Raw genomic sequence first — 23,958 nt, forward strand, 5'->3', positions numbered from 1 at the left:
CTAAAGGAGATAGCAGTCTGTGTCCAAATGGGAATTTTCTCAAGTGTAGAGTGCCATATCATGATGCTGTCTCCTGAAATTCCCTCTGCTGTGCAAACTAATCGAAGTACACAACCAAATTCTCTGCTCTGCAGAGGTCATATTTGCAGATCTGCATTCGGCCACTGGTCCATCTAACTCAGTATTGTCTTCACTGACTGGCAGCAGCTGTCCAACAGAGATCCCTTTCCCAGCCCTGGTGAAAAGACCAAAGACCCTTTTTTCTTATCTTTTTCCTGATGGAGTCAGCTGCCAATAAAATAGCACCTCCTTCATTTATAGTCAAAATCCGAACAACACCATTATTGTTACTAGTATTAGTGTTAGTATTTTATTACATAGTCTGATTCGCAACTTTAGAGTGCACAATTTATGCATCTGAGTTATCATCATATAAAATAATACATGTACTGTACATGCATGCATGCATCTAATAACCATGCCACATGTTGTTTGCCCGATGGGCACCAATGCTACACCTTCTTTCACAAAGGAAAAAGGAAAAGAAAGCGAATGCTTGCCAGTTTTCAAGGGGAAGATCTGCTATGAAACTAATGAAGCTTAAGCTTTGGGGACGCTAATCCTGGAGAGGCCCAAGTAATGACTTTAGCCCACATTGCTTTAAAAATTTGCTTTAAAAAATGCCTAGTGCATGTATATAATACTTCCCTAATTTCCCCCTCCCCCATAACTCAAAAACTATAAGGGATAGGGAATTTGTTATTCACGCCAGTGACTTGGGCATGTGAAATAATCCAGTACAATTTCAACCAAAATCTTAGTTGTAGTAGTTACTATTTAAAAATAATAATAATAATGTGGTGGTCTGTTGTGGAACAGCCCCATTGCAGGACATAACAGTGGTTACCCAAACCTTGCTGCTGGTTGTGAAGGGGGCCCCATAACAGTGCAAACTTCACCACCACCCCAAATGTAGGTCCGCCCCTGCCAGTGTGGCCAGCTTTACAAGGAAACTGTTCTGCTGCTGAGTAAATATTTGAGGAGACAGGCTGTGATAAGCACGCTCCCCTGCTGAGTCTGGTGTGGCAGGTAAGGCAGGGAGAGAACCTGGGTCTGAATCCCTGGAGGTTCCATGCACACTTCCGTTTGTCCCTTAATGTCAATTCACAGGTCTGAGAGGCATTCCGCCTCTGTGGAATCATAGAATCGTAGAGTTGGAAGGGACCCCTGCAGTGCAGGAATCTTATGCTGAATGTGGGGCTAGAACCCACAAGGCTGAGATTAAGAGTCACATGCTCTGCCAATTGAGCTATCCCAGGTACGTCTGGCTGCTTTCCCTGGAAACCCCAAAGTTTACTGCTGAATCGGAACAAACATAGCTCAGCTGGTTGGATCGTGGTGCTGATAATGCCAAGGCTGCAGGTTCGATTCTCGAATGGGACAACTGCATATTCCTGCACTGGAGGGGGTTGGGACTCACTAGACGATCCTCAGGGTTCCTTCCAACTCTACAATTCTATGATTCTATGATTCCGTCAGTCCAGACTGCTGAGGCATAGGTAGAAGAAAGAATTCAGCATACCTCAGTGGAGCATCCACCCAAGCTACCGAAAGAGTCAGGTGAGCAGTCCTCCTCTGCAGATTTACCTCTGTTCCATGGTGCTCATCCTCACCTCATCACACGCCAAAAAGGGACTAGACCATCACAAGATCTCTGCTCCATTCAGCTACAGCCTGAAGCAGGGAAGAGAGGCAGCCCGACACTCGCTTGCTCACTCACTGGGAGGAAAGCTACGCTGTGGGGGTGGCAAGACAGGAGGGCTGGTGGGGGAGGCAGCTGTCGGAGGAGCAAACACTCCTTTCCAGACACCCACACAGGCGGGAAGGCAGAAAGCAGGCGGGAAGATGCAAGCCAGGGAAGTCTAGCCCAACCTCCTGCAATGCAGAAATCTTTTGCCCAACATGGGGCTCAAACCCACAACCCTGAGATCAAGAGTCTCACGCTCTACCAACAGAGCTATTCCAGTGTCCTAGTTAAGTCAGGCTGTGAATTCCGCCAAAGATTATATAGTGGTACCTTGGGTTACAAATACAATCTGTTCCAGGATGCAGTTCGTAACCCGAAATGGTCATAAACCAAAGCGCCATTTTGCGCATGCACAAACCGCATGCGCAGCGAAAATACTTCCAGGTTTGCAGAGTTCGTAATCCGAGGTGTTCGTAACCTGAGGTACGACTGTAGTGAAAATGGCGGCATTCATATGTTGCTGGACTACAACTCCCATCAGCTCCACCCAATGGTCAGGGTTGAAAGAAGTGTAGTCCAAAATTGGGAGGGTACCTGGCTGAGGAAGGCTGAAACAGAGCCTAGAGAAAGTCCAACTTATCCCACATATTTCCAATTGCAAATCGTTTTTTATCTTTTCTTCCCATAAGGGCTTGAAATTACAAAACGAAACGAAACTGATACTCCATTGATTTGTGCTGCATGCAAATAGGCATATGTGCATGAGAGCAGTGGAGATAATTGTGTCACATTCCAGTTGACAATGAAGACAACGTCAGCATTTCCAGTGACATCCTTTGGCCCTCTCAGATTACCACGCTGTTCTCAGCAGAGGGCTTCACAGCACAGAGAAAGGAGCCAGAGGCTGTGCAGTGCAGGTGTGTGACCTTTCAGGCCCAAAGCAAAATGACCCATTGGAGACCCCTCCTCCGGGGCGAAGCAAGGCCACACGTGGTGAGCCAGAGTCCTGCATTTCCTGTCTCAGCGCCAAGGCACGCTTCCTCTCTGCCAAAACCCACACCCCTTGGGCTGCCCATTGGACCAGAGCCTGCAATCTGGAAGTGATTTTCTTGCTCAGCTCAGCCTGGCCTGCTTGGGAACGAGCCTCTGGCCCCCACAAATTCCACTTGGATGGAAAGATCTTGCTTTCCCTCCAGTTTGAATCCACAGCCAGCCACGGATAACAAAACATGTTTCTGGGCGGAGCTGCTAGCACAGCACCAAGTCATGTAGTACATTTATTGCAGATTCGTTTTGTCCCTGCCTTACAAATAGAAAAATAAGCACGACATGCTTCAGTACGGGATATTGGGACACACAAGACTTGAAGCATACTGAAAATTGCAGTAGTTATTTCTAAAATAAGCATCCATATGTACACATGCTCAAAATGGGCAGGGCCAGAGGAAAAAGTGAGCTGAGCAACGAATGCAATTGTTGCTTTTGTACAGACCTCTCTCTCTTACCAACTTCAATGTGACCAGAGTTCAAGGTCACATTTCAGCCAAGTGAAAACATTCAAGGAGGTACCAATAGTTAGTAGGGCCTTCAAGGGGTGTGGCCTGGGGAGGGGGTGTGGCCTGCCAATTCCAAGAGTCAGAGAGAGAGGCCTAGATAGCTGCTTTTGGTCCCTGTGCCTGAGGTTCCTCCCTTCTGCTTTTTAAGCTACCTTCACCCAATACAAGCCCCCTCTCCCAAGCGCAACACATAAGACGAGTTTGTATTGCACCCTTATTTATTCAAGAACTGTATGGGAGCTGTGAGGGACAAGGGATACAGGGAAGTCCCTCCCATCTTAAGTTCCAGCCCATCCCCAAGCGCTGGAGAGAGTAAGGAGAGCTCTGCCTCCAGCGGAGAGTCAGGAAGTGGTGTCCGAGGCTCAGGCAGGGTTGTGGAGCCCATGCCTCAGGTGGGACAGGAAGTTGGACGCACGGGGGGGAGGCCAATCCCCCCAACTCCCGAATTGCGACGCAAACGTAGGGGGAAGAGGTTGGGTCTGCCAAAGTTGTGGTGCTGGAAGAAAACGCGCCAATCGCCATTCGGGAGTTCTGACACCTCACCTTAAGGATGCATTTTTATTGCTCTGAACACTGTAAATAGTCAGCACTTAATAAAAGCCTTAAAAGACCATGCTGGAGTCGTTACTCTAGAGTAGCCATACCAGGCCCTCTGACAGCAACTCCCGAATCTTTTTTGGCTACTTTGGAGTGCAGCGATGAGCGCTCAAGAGGCTGAGCATTGGAGGCTGGAGGCTGAAGCAGCGAAGCAGGAGCTACAGACCCTCACAGCGCACGCACAGCAGCAATTGCATGCCGCTCAGGAGGAAGCGCGAGGGGCGCAGGAGGAGCTGAACAAGCTGGTGGACCAGGTGAGGACAAAAGAGGAGACTGAGAAACAGCTAAGGGTGATGGTATTAGACCTGCAGAAAAAGTTGGAAGAGGAGAAAGCCGCTAGAGGTGGGGGGCACCCCAGCCGCAGCTAGTCCAAGTGAGAAGGGGACAGAGCCTAGTCACCAAGTTCAGCGGAGACCCGAGGGAGTACCTCGGATTCGAGACTGAGATAAATTATGCGCTGGAATTGCATGCAGCAGAATTCCCAGATGACGCGCACAGAGTCTACTTTATCATAGAGCATTTGACGGGGGCCGCCCGGGAATGGGTAAGACCGCTCATCGCGCAAAAAAATCCTTGCATGAAGAACGCAACTTTATTTCTAGAAGCTTTAAAATTAATGTACGCTAGCGACAGTGAAATGGAGGCCACTAAACAGGAGCTTCATGACCTAACACAAGGAAAATCGACAGTTAGAGACTACTGGGCGAAATTCACCATGCTAGTGCACAAACTGGGGTGGGATCTGAACAGTGAGCCAGTGAAATCAGCCTTCTACCTAGGTTTGCATGCAGACGTTAAGGATGAGCTGGCAAGAGGTCCTAGACCGCAGACTATGGATCAGCTCAGCAAAGCGGCGCTAGCGGTGGGGGTGAGGCAGGAATCCAGATGGTATGACAAACAAGCGACGCGCGCAGCAAAACCTTGGTTCCCACGCTCTCAGGACAGACCACATCACCAAAACCCACCCCAGGGACCGCCCCCAGACCCGCCCAGACCAAGCCCAGAGCCGGAACCGATGGAGATCGGGGGAGCGCGCGCGCGGGCTTTTCAAACCCCGGCGGCGCCAAAACGCAAGGAGGGAAGAGGAGGGAATTGCTTTCTCTGCAACTCCCCCCGGCATCGCGTCAGAGACTGCCCTCATCGCAGGGAGTGGCAAGGAAAGGCGGGAACGGTTGTACCTTCCCCCACTGACGTAGCACCACAGCAGGGAAACGAGACAGCCTGGCTGCAGGAGACAAGGGGCAGCAGCCAGGCACAGTCAGCAGTGAACAGCCCCAGCCCGCCCACCCGCACAGAGAGGAGCAGAGCCAGCCCACCCCTCCCAGAGCAGGAGTGGTTCTAGAAGTCACGCTGACGCTCCCAAATGGCTACCCCCTGTCAGTCCTCGCCTTAATTGACAGTGGGGCATCTGCCAACTTCTTCTCGAGAAACTTTGCAGAAGAGCACCAAATCCAACTTCTGCAGCTGGATTTTCCCCTGCATGTGGCCACCATTGATGGCAGAGAGTTGCTGGGAGGGGCCATCACTCATCAAACCCCCCCCATGAGAATGACGGTGGGAAGGCACTCAGAGACACTGGCTTTCAACGTCACGACCATCTCAGACCCCCCCATCGTTTTGGGAATGAGCTGGCTGGCGCGCCACGACCCTTCCATAAGTTGGCACCAGAGATGCATCACGTTTGGGTCGGACTTTTGTCTGGAACATTGCATGCAGCACCAACCAGGGGAGGGGCCTCCGATAGCCACGGTGGCCACCATGCACGTCAAAGGGGGTGAGGCGATACCCAAGCCGTACTGGGACCTGCAGGAGGTCTTCAGCGAAGCGGAGTCCGACCACCTACCCCCACACAGGCCTTTTGACTGCCAGATCAACCTGGTGCCAGGGGCAACTATACCCCCAGCCAAGCTGTACGCCATGTCAGACCAGGAACTGGAAGATCTGCGCGCTTTCATCGACAAGAACCTCAAGCGGGGGTTCATCAGAGAAAGCAAGGCAGCAGGGGGCAGCCCGGTCTTCTGGGTGGACAAGAAAGACACGCAACAGCGCCGCCTGGTGGTGGATTTTAGACGGCTGAATTCGGTGACAGAGCCAGTGGCTTTCCCCATGCCCAGAGTGGATGATCTCCTGACAGCGGCACGCAGGGGCAAGATTTTCACCAAGCTAGACCTGAGGGGGGCGTACAACTTGATCAGGATCCGGGAAGGCGATGAATGGAAGACCACGATGTTCACGCCTCTGGGCTCTTTTGAATATCTGGTGATGCCCTTCGGGTTGCAAGGGGGCTCAGCCTGCTTCCAGGCCTTCATGCACCACGTCCTGGGGTCCCTCCTCTTCAAGAACTGCCTGGTCTTTCTGGATGACATCCTTATCTATTCCAATGACCCAGTGCAGCATGTGAAGGATGTCAGGGAGGTGTTGCAGCGCCTGAAGGACAACCACCTGTATGTGAAGCTGGAGAAGTGCAAGTTTCACACCAAGGAGGTGGACTTCTTGGGCTACAAGCTGTCAGACAAGGGACTGGCAATGGACAAGGACAAGGTGCAGACCATCCTGGACTGGCACAGCCCCAGGACGCGCAAAGATGCCCAACGACTACTAGGCTTCGCTAACTTCTACAGGAAGTTCATCCAGAACTTCTCTCGGGTCACGGCTCCCATCACCGACTGCCTGAGAGGCAAGCAGAAGTTCAGGTGGACACCAGAGGCACAAGCAGCGTTCGAAAGCCTCAAGAGGGTGTTCGCGTCAGACCAGCACCTGTTCCACGTGGTGCAGGATGCGCCCCTACGCCTGGAGACAGATGCTTCTGATAAAGTTGTGGGAGCGATTCTGTTGCAACTGGACGCCAACAGAGAGTGGAGACCCTGTGCCTTCTTCTCCAGGAAGCTGACCCAGCCTGAACGCAACTACACAGTGTTTGATAGGGAACTTCTCGCGATCCACGCGGCGTTCCAGCACTGGCGACACTTCCTGGTGGGCGCCAAGCACCCCATCCAGGTGTGCACAGACCACAAGAACCTGGAGTTCTGGAGAACGGCCAGGGTGCTCAACCAGCGGCAGATACGGTGGGCAGAGTTCTTCTCGAACTTCAACTTCTCCATCCACTACATCCCGGGGGAGCAGAACGTCAGGGCGGATGCCCTCTCCCGCAAGCCAGAGTACATGGAGGAGGAGTTGCCACCAGCACCCAGGCACGTTTTCCCCCCATCTGCATGGTCATGCGGTGCAGCAGTGGTGAGCGAGGCAGAACTCACAGCACTGACGGCAGCGGATGAATTTGCCACCCGCATCTTCAGAGACCTGAGAGGGGGGAGGGAGCAGGCCAAAGACTTTGAGGAGAAGAGGGGTTTGCTTTTTTACAGGGTAGCCCTGTACCTCCCGAGCAAACAGCTGAGAGGTAAGGTTCTCAAGCAGATGCACGACAACCCAACGGCGGGTCATTTCGGAAGGGACAAAACCACTCACCTAGTCATGAGACACTTCTGGTGGCCAGGGGTGCGGGAGGATGTTCGGGATTATGTCAGGGGATGTGACACCTGCCAGCGAGCAAAGGTGGTCAGAGCGCCACCAGCAGGTTTGCTGGAGCCATTAGCCACACCGCACAGGCCGTGGGAAGTAGTGTCCATGGACTTCATCACAGACCTGCCGTCGTCCAGGGGCAAGACCGCAGTGTTGGTGGTGGTGGACCTCATGTCCAAAATGTGCCACTTTATACCGTGTGCCAGGGCGGTCTCGGCAGAAGAGACGGCCAAACTGTTTGTGGACCACGTATTCCGACTGCATGGATTGCCTTTAAGAGTTATTTCGGATCGTGGCCGCCAATTTGTTTCCAGGTTCTGGCGACGGCTCATGAACCTCCTGCAGGTGGAGGTCAGCTTGTCGACGGCTCGGCACCCGCAGACCAATGGACAGGCGGAGCGGGTCAACGCCATTCTGCAGCAGTACCTGAGATGTTACGTCAGCCAGAGGCAAACGGACTGGGTGGATCGCCTGCCACTGGCAGAATTTGCCTACAACAATGCGGTGCACGTCTCCACAGGGGTGTCGCCCTTTAAGGCCAACTATGGGCGCGACCTCAGATCTTTCCCGGAGAGGGAGGGGGAGGAGGAGGAAGAGGGCCCACAGGCCGAGGAGTGGGCAGAGGACCTGGAGACGGTGCACCAACAGCTCAGAGAACACTTGGAGAGGGCCAAGGAAGCGTATAAGAAGGGGGCAGATCGCCACAGGCGGCCGGGAGAGGTCATCAGGGTGGGGGACAAGGTTTGGTTATCCTCGGAAGGTCTTCCCACCAGGGGGCGATGCAGAAAGTTAGCACACAGGAGGCTGGGCCCCTTCACGGTCACGCAACAGGTCAACCCGGTAGCCTTCAGGCTAGCACTGCCGGAGGACATGAGAGTGCACCCAGTGTTTCATAGATCATTGCTGTCGCCGTACAGGGAAAGTACCAGGTTCAGGGACAGCGATCAGCCTCCAGAGGGAGGGGGGGAGACGGGAAACGCCCGACAGCTCAATGAGGCAACTGAGATTTTAGACTCAAGGAGAGGGGTGAGAGGACTGGAGTACCTGATAGCATGGGAGGACACTCCGCCATCCCACAATGAGTGGATACCGGCCACGGAAGTACCTGAGGAATTTTTAGTGGAAGAATTCCACGCCCTGTTCCCCCACAGGCCCAAGCCCTGGCACATGGAAAGGGAGGGAGAGGGGGAGGAGCAGGAGGAAGGGATAGCAGGCAGCAGCTCCCCATGGAGATGGGAAGCGGAATTTGAGGACACGGAAGAAGAGGTGTGGGTTTCACCGAGGTCAACGACGTCAGAGGCAGGAGAGGACTGGCAGAACATTTTTACTCCCACCAGCTCTGATGCCACTGACTTCTTGGGATTTCCGTCTTCTCAGGGGGAAGGAGAGAGATTGCAGGATTGGGGGGAAATTTTCACACCCACAGGCTCGGATGCCACAGACTTCTTGGGATTTCACTCGTCCCCAGCAAGCAGAGAGCCACTGGGGAGGAGGAGAGAGGAGCCTGGGAGGGGGGTGGATGTGAGGGACAAGGGATACAGGGAAGTCCCTCCCATCTTAAGTTCCAGCCCATCACCAAGCGCTGGAGAGAGTAAGGAGAGCTCTGCCTCCAGCGGAGAGTCAGGAAGTGGTGTCCGAGGCTCAGGCAGGGTTGTGGAGCCCATGCCTCAGGTGGGACAGGAAGTTGGACGCACGGGGGGGAGGCCAATCCCCCCAACTCCCGAATTGCGACGCAAACGTAGGGGGAAGAGGTTGGGTCTGCCAAAGTTGTGGTGCTGGAAGAAAACGCGCCAATCGCCATTCGGGAGTTCTGACACCTCACCTTAAGGATGCATTTTTATTGCTCTGAACACTGTAAATAATCAGCACTTAATAAAAGCCTTAAAAGACCATGCTGGAGTCGTTACTCTAGAGTAGCCATACCAGGCCCTCTGACAGGAGCATTTGGGGAATAAAACAGTCTGTGGTTTGCATTGGTCTGGGAAATGGGAATCAATCCAATTTGTATCAAAATCTGCAAAGAACAAATTCCTAAAAGTTCTCCCATAAGGAAACATCTCCAGCCTTTAGCCTTCTTCAAGTGTTCCCCCAGTTCAGGCCCTCCAGTGCCTTTTGAAATGCTTCAAGGGAAGGCACAAAAAAAAGAAGTAAAAATGTAGTATAAACACCAAATACTGGGAAACACTGGCTGCAAGCGCTCCAATTGGAGAACAGCTTTTACCGAAGGTGTCATGGGCTTTGGAGAAGCTCGAACTCAGGACGAAAGGGAGAAACTTGCTAAAAGGAAGGCACATTTGGCAAACCCTCACCGTGATCAACTCCTGCCCAGAAACCTATGTCTCCACTGTGAAAGGGTATGTGGATCCAGAATTGGCGTCCACAGTCACTTATGGACTCAATGTTAGAACTTACCTTCCAAGTCACGGACTGCAGAATCCGGCACCGGCAGCCATGTGACACCGGAAGTTGCGTCAACGTAACTTCCGGTGTCGCTTTGCCCTTCTATGGGCACCAAAAATGGCCGCTGCCGGCTTCGAAAGTCGCTTGTACGCATGTCAGGAAGTGCGTCGAAGCAACTTCCGGTGTCGCTCCGCCCATGTATGGGCACCAAAAATGGCCGCCGCCGACACCGGAAGTCGCGTCTATGCACTTCCGGACATGCGTAGATGCGACTTTTGAAGCCGATGGTGGCCATTTTTGGTGCCCATAGAAGGGCAAATCGGAAAGAAAAAAAATGGCCGCCGGCAGGAGAAAATAATGGAGAAAAACGGGAGACGAAGTGATACGGGGGACCACCGGGAAAAGGTAAGTAAAAATGGGGGTTTCCTAGGGAAAACGGGGTACTTGGCAGCTATGTGTTAGAACTGTGTTCATGGAAGACAATCTTACTCAGCTACAAGTGATCGCCAAAGAAGATGAAAAGTGCCTAAAGGAAGCAACCAACCGACCCTCCCTGGGGAGAACATTCCACATTCAACAAACGGAATATTTTACAATAATTTATTTTAAATACAATCACTCCCTTATGCCACAGGTCCTCAAGGCGGCTTACATACCAAACCTCAAAAACAAAAACAAAAAAACCCCTACCAAATTGTTAAAATGCAGGAAGCAGATTAAAACTATGAAACAGGGTACCACCACAGAATAGGCCCTGCTAATGGAGGTTTTGTTTCTCACATCTGGAACAGGGCCAGCAATGATAACCCGGGCAGAAGGAGATAGTTCTTGCTTTTCTCTAGCATCTCAATATCTGCAAAGTTTGCCTAAGTTACCAAGAACTGAATTGCCTAAATCCAGAACAAAACATTTTTGCTTCACTTAATGGCACTTTGTAAATCAAAGTGTTTTCGGAAGGACCTCAGCTGTGTGGCAAAGAGCTTTGCATAGCCCCTGCAAGTCACTACTGTGATCTCTCAGTCAGGCTTGTTGAACCTGAGATGCTGCCTAGAATGAAGAAGAACTACAGAGTGTGGTTTAGTACTCAAATTAAGAGGAAGCTTTGCTGAACTGAGCTGCTTTGTCTTGAACCTTATTGTGGAAGACACTTAGGGCTTATCTACACTTACCTTTCCTCCATGATTTCCAGGCACACTCCACACTTTAAAGCTTTTTTCTTTTGCCCTGGAGCTTTCCCCCCAAAACCTGCTCTTTAAAGCTGAATCAGAGCAAACAGCAATCCCCAAAAATACCGAATTGCCGTTTGTTGCACTTCACCTGTGTCTGGAAAGAGCAGAGCAAAATTTAAGTGTGGATAAGCCCTCAGTCCACAATGCACACATCCGAAGCATTATTCTGACTGCTTTGATCCATTTGCTGTTAGCATGAGCATGAAAATTTGTCTTGAACTCGAGCTACATCCTGCTTGGAAGTAACTTAATTCAAGCTGCACGCCCATAGTATAGACCATGTTTGGAAAATGCAACTGACTCCTTTATTCCCTCTTGTTTGTTCCAGACCTCAAGCCTGCAAAGTCAGAGGGCACTGAACGGCTGGTTTTTTTGCCACTAAACACCAGTAAACAGTTTATTTCAAAGAAGGCATGGAGCAGGCTTCTGAATCCAGTGCTAGGAGCAAAGGAGATTGACTCATGCAGAAGAAGCTGTTCTTTTTGGAGGGGGGCGCAATAGGAGGAGAAGGAGTGCTTTTTCAGCCAAAATGCAATTTTGAAGACGGTGGGAGTCTTCTTCTGTAGGTGGGATGTGCAATAAATTAGGGACATGCGGGGGGAGAGACCTGCAACCAAATATTGCAGTGTATCACCATCCCGAAACAAGAGTGCTCCTGTTCAGGGCTCCAGCCAGCTTTGAACCCCTATAGCAATAGTTATGCCTTGAAAGAGAAAAGGGAGCCTGTTCTTGGAATGGTAGAAGGGATGGACAAATATGTTCATTTCAGGTGGGGGTTGTTTTCCCCCCTGTTTCACATTCCTCTTCCACCCCAGTTTTAAATTCAGCCCTCCACATTTCTGCATAGGTTTGTTTTTATTTACAAAAAAAAGTCATCAACATATTAGTGCATTTCCCCCTAACATACTGTTGTACATGCAGCTTTGCTTAATATAGTTTTTTCATTTTATGGAAAAACATATAACATAATCCATAAGTGCAGAATTGAGAGGAACAGAGGAAGCGGCAGACTCTGAGTCCACCTAGCTCAGTACAGTACTGATTGCAACAGTGTTTTCTGCCTTGGGTCTCAAGATGTTGTTGGACTCACCCACCATTGCTAACCATTGGGCAAGCTGGCAGTGGAAGGTGGGATCTATAGACCAACAACATCTGGGCACCCAAGATTGAAGAACCCTGGCCTATGACGACTGCAGTAGTATTCCAGGGTCTCGGGCAGAGAAAATTCTATCACCTGATCATTTTTAAACCAGCGATGCCAAGGACTGAACTTGCGTCTTCTACACACAAAGCATGAGCTCTGCTACTGAGCTACAGCCTTGATCCCTATTCAAACAGGGCACCACAAAGATCTCCAAGGCTTTTCTGTGTATGCTGCACACCTCTGTTCCTTGCATGTTTCAGGGGTCCATTTATGACCTCTCTGCCAGGGGGCCTTCAAATCCTGGGACCAGTAGTGCTAGGGAGATTCTCAAATTTGCTTCCCCCACATTCTGGCACAGCCTGCTGCAAGCAAGAGTGTCAGGCTGCTGCTTTTTAAAACTGCTTTCCCACCCCCAGTACAAACCTCCCCCCCCCCACCGCCATGCAGGTTGGAAAGCAGGCGAATCTCTCCAGAACAACCACCCTCTCACGGCATGCAGAACTCACCCAGGATGCAGAGCCAAAAGTTCCACTCTGACTCAAACAGTTACAAGGGGAAGGAAAATAAAGAGTCAGTATAATCAGCAAAGTCAGCACCTTTTTTTTCACCCCGCAGCATCCTGCCTTCACCAAGGCCTTTTAAGCAGCGGGAGAGCTGCATCCTGTAACAATGTATTCGTTCTCGCCTTCAGGAGGGACAAGGCATCCTCCTGACTAGGACCAGCAGTACCTAGTTTCCAATTCAAGCACAGAACCCCCCCCCCCTTTCCACAGAATGTCAAGGGCAAGGGTTAGGGTGAGAATCTGTTAGGCATCAGCCTCTGTGCCAAAGCAGCTTTTCTACAACTGGTGCAAACTGAGCCCCGCTTGAGTCCTGTCTGCACTATACATTTAAAGTAGTATTTTGTTGGCACCCATCTGTCTTGAGAAACAGTGGAGTGTGCCTCCGGGGGTGAAGTCAAACCTCTCTGTTAGCAACACCGCAAGTGACCGCCCCGGGGCGCAAGGCTGGGCAGTGTGTGTGGAGGTTATGCCCTTCTCGTACAAGGTGCTATTCAACTGTCTTAGGGACTCCGCTCCGGATTTGTGTAGGATTTCCTTCTTAGCCTTTTCTTCTTCTGAAGATATCCTGCAAAGCCACAGAAGTTTAGGATCAGAGTTGCCTTTCTCCTAGATGGGCTGCCTTTCCAGGTTGACCAACCTCACCTGCCCCTCAATTCCATGTGTAGAAACTGCCTTCTTGACCATTGAACCCACTACTGGTCTTGTCCACTCAATCTGCTAGTGCCTATTTTTTGCATGCAGGGGAATATGACACCACTTAAAAGAGCCATGGTTTCCCCCAAGTAATCCTGGGAGCTGTTCTCAGAGTTGTTAAGACACACACACACCCCAGTCTGTACCCCCTACTTCATTACTGTATTGTTAACAATATTTAAAAATGTAAACATCAGTTTGAGATACAAAATACTGATTTCTTTTCAGGGGTGCCAACTTGAATAAAATATTGTGGGGGCCTAGGTATACCCCACCCCACATAATCAATCACATGACACAGTGCACGCATACCATTTGAATGGCAATGGCCATCAACTGGGGGGGGGGCTCAGATATTTTATTGCAGGGGCCAAAGCCCAACAGCCCCTGGGAGTTGGCTCCTATGTTTCTTTTAGTAGCAAGTTCAACAACTTGTCGCCCAAAACTTTTGATCATTTGCAAATGTCACAATGGCAACATAAAGTTTGGACTGCAGCACATTCCGAAAAACTGACCAAGGAAGTTAAAGCCTTAGCAAGAAAGAGAGGATAGGATGATTTTATAGAGGCGTTGCATCCTTTCATCACATACTCAACAGAACATCAAATACGGTGGACTCACATTTGAAACTTTGCAGTAACGCTTTCCCATAGGATTCTGTGCTTTGAGGGAGGGTGGGAGGGTAAATGTATGTTAAATAGGGGTTATGTTCTCATGTTCCTTTTGAAAAACCAATTAAAAACATATATTTTAAAAGTGCTACTCCCCCAGGATGGCCTCACAATGCATTATGAATTGCTAATTTTATTCCGACACCAAACATTTTATTTCACTGTACTCGAAAAAAAATCATTCCATCTTTTGCAAAGCTAAAAGAAAAGAAGCAAGAACACAAGAAGGGTCCTGCAATTTCAGACCAAAGGCCTTTTTATTTCAGCATCTTGTTTCCCATGGTGGCCAACCAGATGCTGATGTGAAGCCCAGAAGCAGGACATCATCGCAAACAGCTGTTGTTCTCTGGTGAATGGTATTCAGAGGCATGTGGTGTTTGAACACTGAGCTGCAGAAGGGTAAATTAGATTAGGATAACAGCCAGGAGTTTAAACACCCGCCGCTCCCTTGGCTCTGATCAAAATCAAAGTGATCCATTCCTGACCAGCTTCTGTACAATCTATGTACAATCTATGTAAAAGGGCATGTTTGTGTGTCCTGACTTTTCTCCGAAACCGCTGGACCGACTGCATTCAAATTTGGAGACAATGTCACATGCCAATATGCGAGTATTTGTATGCACTTTGCGTAGGCAGATGACACACCTATGGCAGGTAAAGCAGGTAAAACCCACTGTTCCCAAACACAAAACTCAGACACCCGGGGATGCTGGGAGCACAGGAGAGGTTGCAAAACAGCGCCCTCTAGCAACAGCTACACTGGTACTTCAGCTAGGAAACCTTCCCTCTCCATAGCATCTTGGCTAGGCTTTGCAGACTGGGCCGAGGGGGCGGGATAGGTCATGGGTTGGGACAGGGTGGGGCCAATCACAGGGATGAGCCGGGGAGGGGGGAGGGGCAGAATAGGTCATGGGTCGGGACAGAGTGGGGGGAATCACAGGGATGACCCGGGGGATGGGGCGGAGGCAGAATAGGTCATAGGTCAGGAGAGGGTAGGGGGAGTCACAGGGATGAACTGGGGGTGAGGAGAGGAGGGGGCAGAATAGGTCATGGGTTGGAACAGGGTGGGGACAGTCACAGGGATGAGCCACAGCAATGCATGGCCGGGCCAGCTAGTGTGTAATAAAATAATTAAAAATATGGGAGATAGGTCTTATACAGGCATCCCCAAACTTCGGCCCTCCAGATGTCTTGGACTACAATTCCCATTTTCCCAGACCACTGGTCCTGTTAGCTAGGGATCATGGGAGTTGTAGGCCAAAATATCTGGAGGGCCGCAATTTGGGGATGCCTGGTCTTATAGGTACAGTATATGACATTGTGCCTGGCTTTGCCCACAGCAAAAGTTCCTCATATTTGGAATGCCCTTCCCAAACAGATCCAGCAGTCTCATTTTGGTTAATTTTCCTCATGCAAACAAATGCATCTTTTTCTAAAAGGAAGATAGGTGTTTTTATAAAGTTGGCTTACAGATGTTTTGTTTGATGTTGTTTTATTTTAAACTGAATAGGTTGTTTCATGTGTCCCAAGTTTTATTGTTTCAGCTGCCAGGTGATTGGAGGTACGTATCTTCTTGAAAGAGAAATATAAATTATGTAAAGAAAGAATTTTGAGCCAGTGCTCAGCAGAGGTTATCCCCTAATCTGCTTTGCAGTTCCAAGGCTCAGATTATGTAAAACAATAAGGAAGAAGAGTGCCTTTAAGCATATACAGAATGTACTGGGGGGAGGCATGGCTTGGGTCTTTCCAGATTGTCCACTGTCCCAGAAACACCTGTTTCAACAGTGGGGTTGACTGAACCAAAATGAAATACTTTTAGAGGCTGCATACACACAATACAGTGGTACCTCGGGTTACAAACACTTCGGGTTACAGACTCCGCTAACCTGGAAGTAGTAACTCGGGTTAAGAACTTTACCTCAGGATGAGAACAGAAATCACACGCCGGCGGCATGGTAGCAGCAGGAGGCCCCATTAGCTAAAGTGGTACGTCAGGTTAAGAATGGTTTCTGGTTAAGAACGGACCTCCAGAACGAATTAATTTCATAACCAGAGGTACCACTGTATATTTAAAGCACATTTAAACTATATGACTTCCCCCAAATAATCATTGGAATGGTAGTTTACCCCCTAACAGAACTATAGTTCCCAGCAACCAAAACAAACTACCTGATTCTTTGGGTGATATAATGTGCTTTAAATGTAGGGTTATGTACATAGCCTAGTCTCATTGATTTATGTAGGTGAGTTTTTAGCACATAGCTTGTTTTCCAACCAAAGTGAAAAGGACTTAAAAGTGCTGGAACTTAAGCTGGATCATGTCCTACATGCTTTGCAGTCTTTGTATGGTTTTATTCTCTAACTACCCTGTGAAATTGTTTGACATTGTTCCCATTTTACAGATGGATCCTCTCCAATCCAGCTTCCTGTCTCCACATGGCTGACTTCACAGTTTTGCAGAGGACTGTGTATGCAGGCTCAGGGGAATAAGGGATTCACTTTCCCGTTTCCTGTAGTTCATTCCCAGACTCCAACAATTTAAAAATCTCCTCCAGTTTGTTCCCAAAGCCGCAGTCCAAAGCTGGAAACTCATCCACTCTCTGCCCTGTGTGAAAACAGTTCCTTCCTGTATGTTGGATCCAATTTTAAATGGTGTTCTTGCTTTAGATTTCACTTCTGCTCCCACTCATAACTTCCTGAATCTGAAAACCTATGAATCAACCCAAACCTCTTACACCCCTATATTCGAGAAGAGCAAAAGGGAGGATCCAATTACAAGAGCAGACATTTGGCCTTATACATGCACAGCCTGGCCTGAGCTATCACACATCACTGCTTGTTTCTAGAAATAGTTTATAACATCCAGGTTTCAATCAAACCGAGCCGGCCCTACCATTAGGCAAGATGTGGCGAACCTTTGGCCCTCCAAATGCTGCTGAACGGCAAGTCCCATCAGCTCCAGCAAGCATAGCCAATGATGGGCACCATAACTGTCTAGCAATAATCTGGAGGACAAAATATTCCCTACACCTGGTCTAAGTCAAAGCATATGCAACTGAAACAGCTACATATTGCTTCTCCAACATCTGGATGGGCAAAGGTTTCCCACACCTTTATAATAAGAATAAGAATAATTTATTATTATTGGCCAAGTACATTTTCCAACATACTTGGAATTTGTTTCGGCTACATTGCAATGTAAACATACACACACTGTTCCACTCACAGTACAAATAAGCAAAGAAACCCACCCTTAATTGACCTCCCCTTCAGCTACACATCTACAAATTTAACAATTTAATGGCACAAGGGAAAAAACTGTTCCTGTGCCTGGCTGATTTTGCATATGAAGACCTGTAGCGACGTCCAGATGGGAGTAAATCTAGCATTCCCAGAAATCCATGTCCTCAGAAGCTTTTGAATGTTGGAAATTCAAACTGGCTGCCACCATGTTTAAAAAATGGCTGTCTCCCAGGGAATGAAAATTACCTCCAGCTACATCTACAAGAAACACTTACAGAATGTTTGTGTGCTTCATTTAGCAGCTCATACTATTTGAGAGCTGCAGTGTTTAATTGTAACTCTGTGAGGGGTAAACTCCCAGGATTCGTTGAGGAATCCATGATTTTTAAAGTGGTATAAATGTGGGGTCAGGGTTATGTCACAAAATTGTTTTGAATTACTTGCTTAGTTTTATGAATTTTTGATCAAAAATATTTTTATCTCTCTTCAGGCGTAGTTTCATTCCTGGTGAGCCAAAATAGTGTAAGGTAGTAAAGTTCCAGACCAGGCCCAGAGAGGCCTGAGTTCGAACATGAAGTTCACTGGATAATCGATCTTAAGCCAGAATCTCTCAGCCTAGCTTGCTTCACAGGGTTTCCGTAAGGGTGAAAATAGGGAATCGGGGGACCTGCTTTTCAGAGCAGAAGGCATAGTTCACAAGTATGCAGACCACTTTTGCCCCATTTACAGATGTGGAATAAATGCTGAGAAAGAATAACTCCACAGGGAATAGACCCATAGTCCATGACCTTGTAGGTCCATTCAACTCTTTATTCAATGTTTGCTTTCAACCCTAGTTAAATGGCTAAACAATTCAATGTGTGACTCTTATGACTTCAGCGATACTCCATTGACTTAATCCCTCAATACACTGGTTAGATATTTTTATGGAACTGTTATTAAAAACACATTGGTGCAAGAAGACTGATCATGACCAAAATAACAGCATCATCATTAGAGGTGTAAGTGATGGGAAATCTTATTGCACACTCTAGTACATTTTAAAATACAGTGGTACCTTGGTTCTCAAACGCCTTGGTACTCAAACAACTTGGAACCCAAACACTGCAAACCCAGAAGTAAGTGTTCCGGTTTGCGAACTTTTTTCGGAAGCCGAACCTGCTCCATTCTGAGTGTTAGGCTTCCGATTTGAGTGCCACACTTCCAGTTTGAGTGTTATGCTGAGGTCTGTCTGTTTTTGTTATTTATTTTGCATTTTTGTTTTTGCAGCTCTTTGTTTTTGTGACTGTGTGGAACCCAGTTCAGCTACTGAATAGATTGATCATGTGACTGCAGTACATTGTTTATTGCTTTCATTTTATGGATCAATGGTCTCGTTAGATAGTAAAATTCATGTTAAATTGCTGTTTTAGGGGTTGTTTTTAAAAGTCTGGAACGGATTATCCATTTTGCATTACTTTCTATGGGAAAGCGCACCTTGGTTTTGGAACGCTTTGGTTTTGGAACGGACTTCCGGAACGGATTAAGTTTGAGAACCAAGGTACCACTGTACACTTGGCGTAGTTTGTTCAATACTGAAATAATGCAAAGTCACAAGAAAATGCTTTTTGGTCTACACTCTACAGAATAAAACCTCATCCCTAAAAGATGCTTTTGGCTCACTCTTGACATGTGGGGGGGAAATGGCAGCCCAGAGCAGATGGAGAAGCAAATGGCAACGGCAGGAGAGCTTGCTGGGCACTGTCAGAACAGTTGAAAACACCGTGCAGAGTTACACTGGAACTGTTCTCCAAGAAGGCATACTTTTTAAAGGGTCCCTTAAAAAAAAAAACCCACCTTTGCTGAGCAATCTGAAACACAGGCTCCATGATTCTTTTTCAAACCCCTCTGGTCAGAAAGCCCAGTGGAAAACATACCAGAAACCAACAATAGATTGGGGAGAAGAGGAAGGGGAATAGACAACAATCTGTAAATTACACAATCAGTTGGAGGGATTTTATAGATCATCTTGCCAACCTCTGCTAGAGTTTCCCCAGCAGATGCCTCTCTAGAATAGATTCTGGCTGAAGACCTTCGGCAAGGGACACACTTAGGCAATTGGTTCCACTGTCGAATTCCTCTTGAAATATTTCCTAACGTTCGACCAGAATCTACCTTTCCATAGCTTAAGTTCATTAGATGTAGTTTTGTCCTCTGGGGAATAGGAATACAAGGCTATGAACACATTAGTAGTTTAAAACACAGTAAGGTCATTTCTCCCTACTGCATTTCACATCTCATTTTGCACCCTGCTATACACACCAGAGAAAAGACAGGTGGTCACCTAATGCCTATTACGTCTCGCCTTGCAACCCCTCCCCCCCCCCCGAACTCATGTCACAAAGCCTTCACCTGGACATATGATGCCACCCACACAAGTGCAATGGCTGTGAAGGGGAAATGGCTTTCAGGTAAGATGCTGGTTTGAGAAGAAAAGTATCATGCAACAATATTTCTCCAGAAACTACAAGGTAGCTTTAATCTGAGCCTTTGAAGCTGAGATCTTTCCCTGTCTGCATCTGTGCTTGAATTGTTTTAAGCTTAAAATGTTTTACATATTACTGGCCACCCTGGGCTCCTTTCAGAGGAAGGGTGGGTTATAAATTTAATATTTTGTTATTAATATCATGAGTAACATCAGAGCCGGCCCAGCCATTAGGCAGGGTGAAGATACTGCTTCAGGCAGCAGCAGCCCCCCACCCACCCAGAACGCCCATGGGAGAAGCCTGCTGCTATTACGGTGCTGATTTGGGGGGCAAGAGCATGTCCGTTTGGGGCAAGATCTCACCCGAAATTGTGCAAGATCTTCCCATTTTGCCGCAAGTGGTGAAACGGGACACATCAGCCCTGTGTAACATGTACATGGATTCAAATGCTAACAGCGGGAGTGCATTGGAGCCAGAGTAAAAGTCCAATATGTAAACAATCCAAGTTTTCCCTTCTGTGGGCAGACATACCCAGTTCCTTCAGCTCCCTTCCCCACAGGAGAGTTTCCTGCCTGTGGGTTTCTTGAAGGCATGTGCTGGACCACAGTAAGAACAGGATGATGGACTAGATGTGCCTTTGGCCTGATCCAGCTGGGCTCTTCTTTCGTTATTATATTCCCTACACCTGATCATCTTCACTGGCCTACTGCGAACCTATTCCAATTTGTTTTCATCATCTTAAAGTTTGGCACCCAGAACTGGGTGAGGCCTAAATACCAGATAAAGTGGGCTAAAGGTAAAGGGACCCCTGACCATTAGGTCCAGTCATGACCGACTCTGGGGTTGCGGCGTTCATCTTGTGTTATTGGCTGAGGGAGCTGGCGTACAGCTTCCAGGTCATGTGGCCAGCATGACTAAGCCGCTTCTGGCGAACCAGAGCAACACATGGAAACGCCGTTTACCTTCCCGCCACAGCAGTACCTATTTATCTACTTGCACTTTGACGTGCTTTCGAACTGCTAGGGAACCGCCGACCTTCTGATTGGCAAGCCCTTGGCTCTGTGGTTTATTTAACCCACAGCGCCACCCACGTCCCAAAGTGGGCTATTGAGGCCTAAATACGAGATAAAGTGGGCTATTACTTCCCCTGACTTAGAAACTATTGTTCTATTCACACATCATTACCCTGCTGCCCTGGGCCTCTGGCCGCCATACTTTGTTAGGGGTTCTGCAAACTTGTAGCTCCATGAAAAAGTAAACTATAGTTCTCATAACAGTATTCTTTGGGGAAAGCCATGTGTTTTCAATGTGCCAAATGTGTCAGTACTTGAATGTAAAGAATCACTGCTTCGCCAGCATTTCACTCCACAGGTGCATCTTGTTTCGAACCATTTTAATTTTTGTGCGTATCATCTTCTTTTGGCTACTTGACCTATCTTTAAAAATATAACAAGAGCTCTGCTGAACCAGCCCAAATGCCTGTCCAGTCCAGCTTTCCGTTATCACGATGGACAGCCAGAAGCCTCTTGGAAGCCCATCTGCAAGCAGGTAAATAAACAGAAGCACTACTGCCTTTGACAATGAAGGTGGAACGTGGCTGCAAAGTTGCAGCAAGCAAGCAGGGTCAGCAAAACCACCACCACTGTCATGTTAGCAAGTCCCACTCTCAACTTTCCTCTACTACAGCTACAAGTCAGGAAGAAATCCTCCTCACCATAAGTGTGGATTGCAGCCTTTGCATTTCCAAACATTGGGGGGGGGCAGGGTGGCGCTAGGAAAAGAGATAATTCTTTTCTTTTAAAATGCCTCTGAGCATGGGCAAAGGGCCTATTCTTTTTCCATCACAGGATGTCCAGTCCTCCATTCAAATGGCTGTGAGAGGACAAGTCCTCTGATTGAAACACTGAGCCCCTGTGCGACCCCTGCTTTCTACGCAGGGGCACAAGGAAAGTGTGGGTGAGCCCACGGTCCGACTCAAGTCTGGTTTTAAGATAAGAGAACTTAGCGAGGGAGAGAAGTATAGAAGTTGCCCTTCACAGTGACTGCTACCCAGAGAGCACACCGGCCGGGCACAAGCCAGGTCACCTGCTCGCAGTCTTCATTGCATTTGGGTGACGCCTTTCCTCTTCTAGTGGGGTGTAAGTACCGTAGCTGCCTTACAGCACATCCCTCCCGCCCTCTCCGCCTTGGAAACAATCCGCGCGCCCTTCTAGGAGTGGCCCACGTGCTATTCCCAAAGAGCGCGGTGGCCCTGCCTCGACGGGGCGGGCGGTGACTTTTCTTTCTTACCTGCCTCTCGAGACGCCCCGGGGCGGATTAGCCCGTGGACTCTGCAGAGGCGGCTTCGAAGCCGGTGGGCGCGGCGGGCGAGCTCCAGCAAGCGACCCTCTAGGTCCGCGAGCAACGCCGCCGAGTGTCCGCAGAGATCGGCCAGCTGCCGGAGCAGCGCCAGCGTCGCCAGGCCGCACACGTCGTGGAGCTGGGCCAGCGGCAGAGCAGCCAAGCGAGGGGCGACGGCAGCGGAGGGGAGCAGCCGGCGAGGTTCCACCGTGCGCTTCCAGAAGGGCATCTTGTTGCCCTTGTTGCCCTCCGGAGAGGAGCCGCCGTTGTCCGGGCGTCCCTCGGAGCGGATCTGCTGAGTGGAGGTCGGTCGCCGCCAGGCTGCTACTGCTTTTCTAGACCAGGAGGAAGGTGACGGCCGCTCGTCCGACGGGGACTCCCAGGAGCGCTCCGGTTCCTCCTCCGGTTGCCCGGGACTTTGAGGCAGTAGTCGAGTTCTCCTGAGCTGCTTCTCGAGCCTGACCAGCCTGGGGAACGCCTCGCTTCGGCGGGGAACCCCGAGGAGGAGCTGCTAGTATAACCCCAAGGGATTAGAAGGGGCGGCTCTCTTATTTCCCGAGCAGATTTATTTTGGAACTGTCGGTGGTAGCAGACTTAGCAAGAAGCGAGAGGCTGTACTGACATCATCAGTTTTGTTTTGCAGCCTCAGTTCGTGAGTTGCTCTCTCAGGCCCACCCTAAGAGCGCGAACGTCCCCTCGCCAGAGCTCAGAGCCAGCCGGATCCGATGCTATGTCACTTCAGAAAAAAGTCCTCCTTGAAAGGGTCAGGACGGCGAAGCCTTACTGGGCGCGTGTTCCTCACACACGAATGCCAAACCGAATGTACATTAATGGGTGGGTGGGGGAATTCTCCTCTATTTGGCTTTCTGCCCCGCGTGAAGAGCAACGTCCACAAGAAAACGTGTTCCACCACAGATAGTTATACTTCCCCCCATGTTTTCACCGGGTGCATTAGTTAAAACACCTGCGATTTTGCCAAAGGCAAACCTGAGAGAGGGGGGGGAGGTGTGATTTTCATCAGGAGAGAAGTGTTAGGCTCCCATACATACGGGTCCTGGTCCTGCACCCCTTCGCTAACTACTGTACTTGCATTTCAAAAAAAAATGTGCATTTCAGATTCAAAGACACATAAGCTAGGTTTGACTGCAAACTATTTACACTTCACCTGAGAATATAAGTCTGTGTGTTCACATTAATATTGGTGGATCTTACACCGATCCTCCAGCAGCAGACACCCTGCAAGACTGTGCAGCCCAGTGCACTGATTCAGGAACAGAACTTCAGGAACAGTAACTTGAGTTCCAGGTGCTTTTATTATATACAGCAGAGCAAAACCAAAAGCAAAGTATTTACAAGTTACCATACACAGCTCTGTCATCTAACACACACTAACTATCTCCAGACTCTCTCAAAACTCCCCAACAGCAACCTTGCAGTATCATGCTGCTTATCAGGGAACTTTCATCCAATCACAGCCTGTTGCTAGGCCTCTAGGTTGCTGGGCAAACTTTAGTCCCGTAGTCCAGCCAATTTGGCTTTCTAATTGCTTCTCCAAAGCTGCCTTACTTTCTCAGACTTTAACAATTAAAACCTTAGGGTGCAGATAAGTTGTCCGCCACTCAGTACTTGCTAGCCTTTCAGATTATGATTTCATTAGTGTCAGATTCGTTTCTGTTTGTGTACATAGTGTTAATGGGGCAGGGATACTTTTACTCTATGCAAAGTCACACCTTGGCTACAGGTGAATTAAGAAGAGCTTAAGGATGCCTGCTAGTGTTAAGCTCATTTTAG

General features: G+C 48.9%; 1 protein-coding gene across 1 annotated transcript in view; it reads right to left on the reverse strand.

Annotated features, from left to right (window-relative positions):
* Window positions 1–22,748, reverse strand: part of NHSL2 (NHS like 2) — a 124,263-nt gene extending 101,515 nt beyond the window's left edge. Inside the window, exon 1 of the mRNA XM_060270377.1 lies at window positions 22,117–22,748. Coding sequence (XP_060126360.1) covers window positions 22,117–22,396 — 280 coding nt within the window. The 5' untranslated portion in view covers window positions 22,397–22,748. The remainder of the gene's footprint in view (window positions 1–22,116) is intronic.
* Between the last annotated feature and the right edge of the window lie 1,210 nt (window positions 22,749–23,958).

This window comes from Zootoca vivipara, chromosome Z (genome assembly GCF_963506605.1).
Source record: "Zootoca vivipara chromosome Z, rZooViv1.1, whole genome shotgun sequence".
NCBI classification, from domain to species: domain Eukaryota; kingdom Metazoa; phylum Chordata; class Lepidosauria; order Squamata; family Lacertidae; genus Zootoca; species Zootoca vivipara.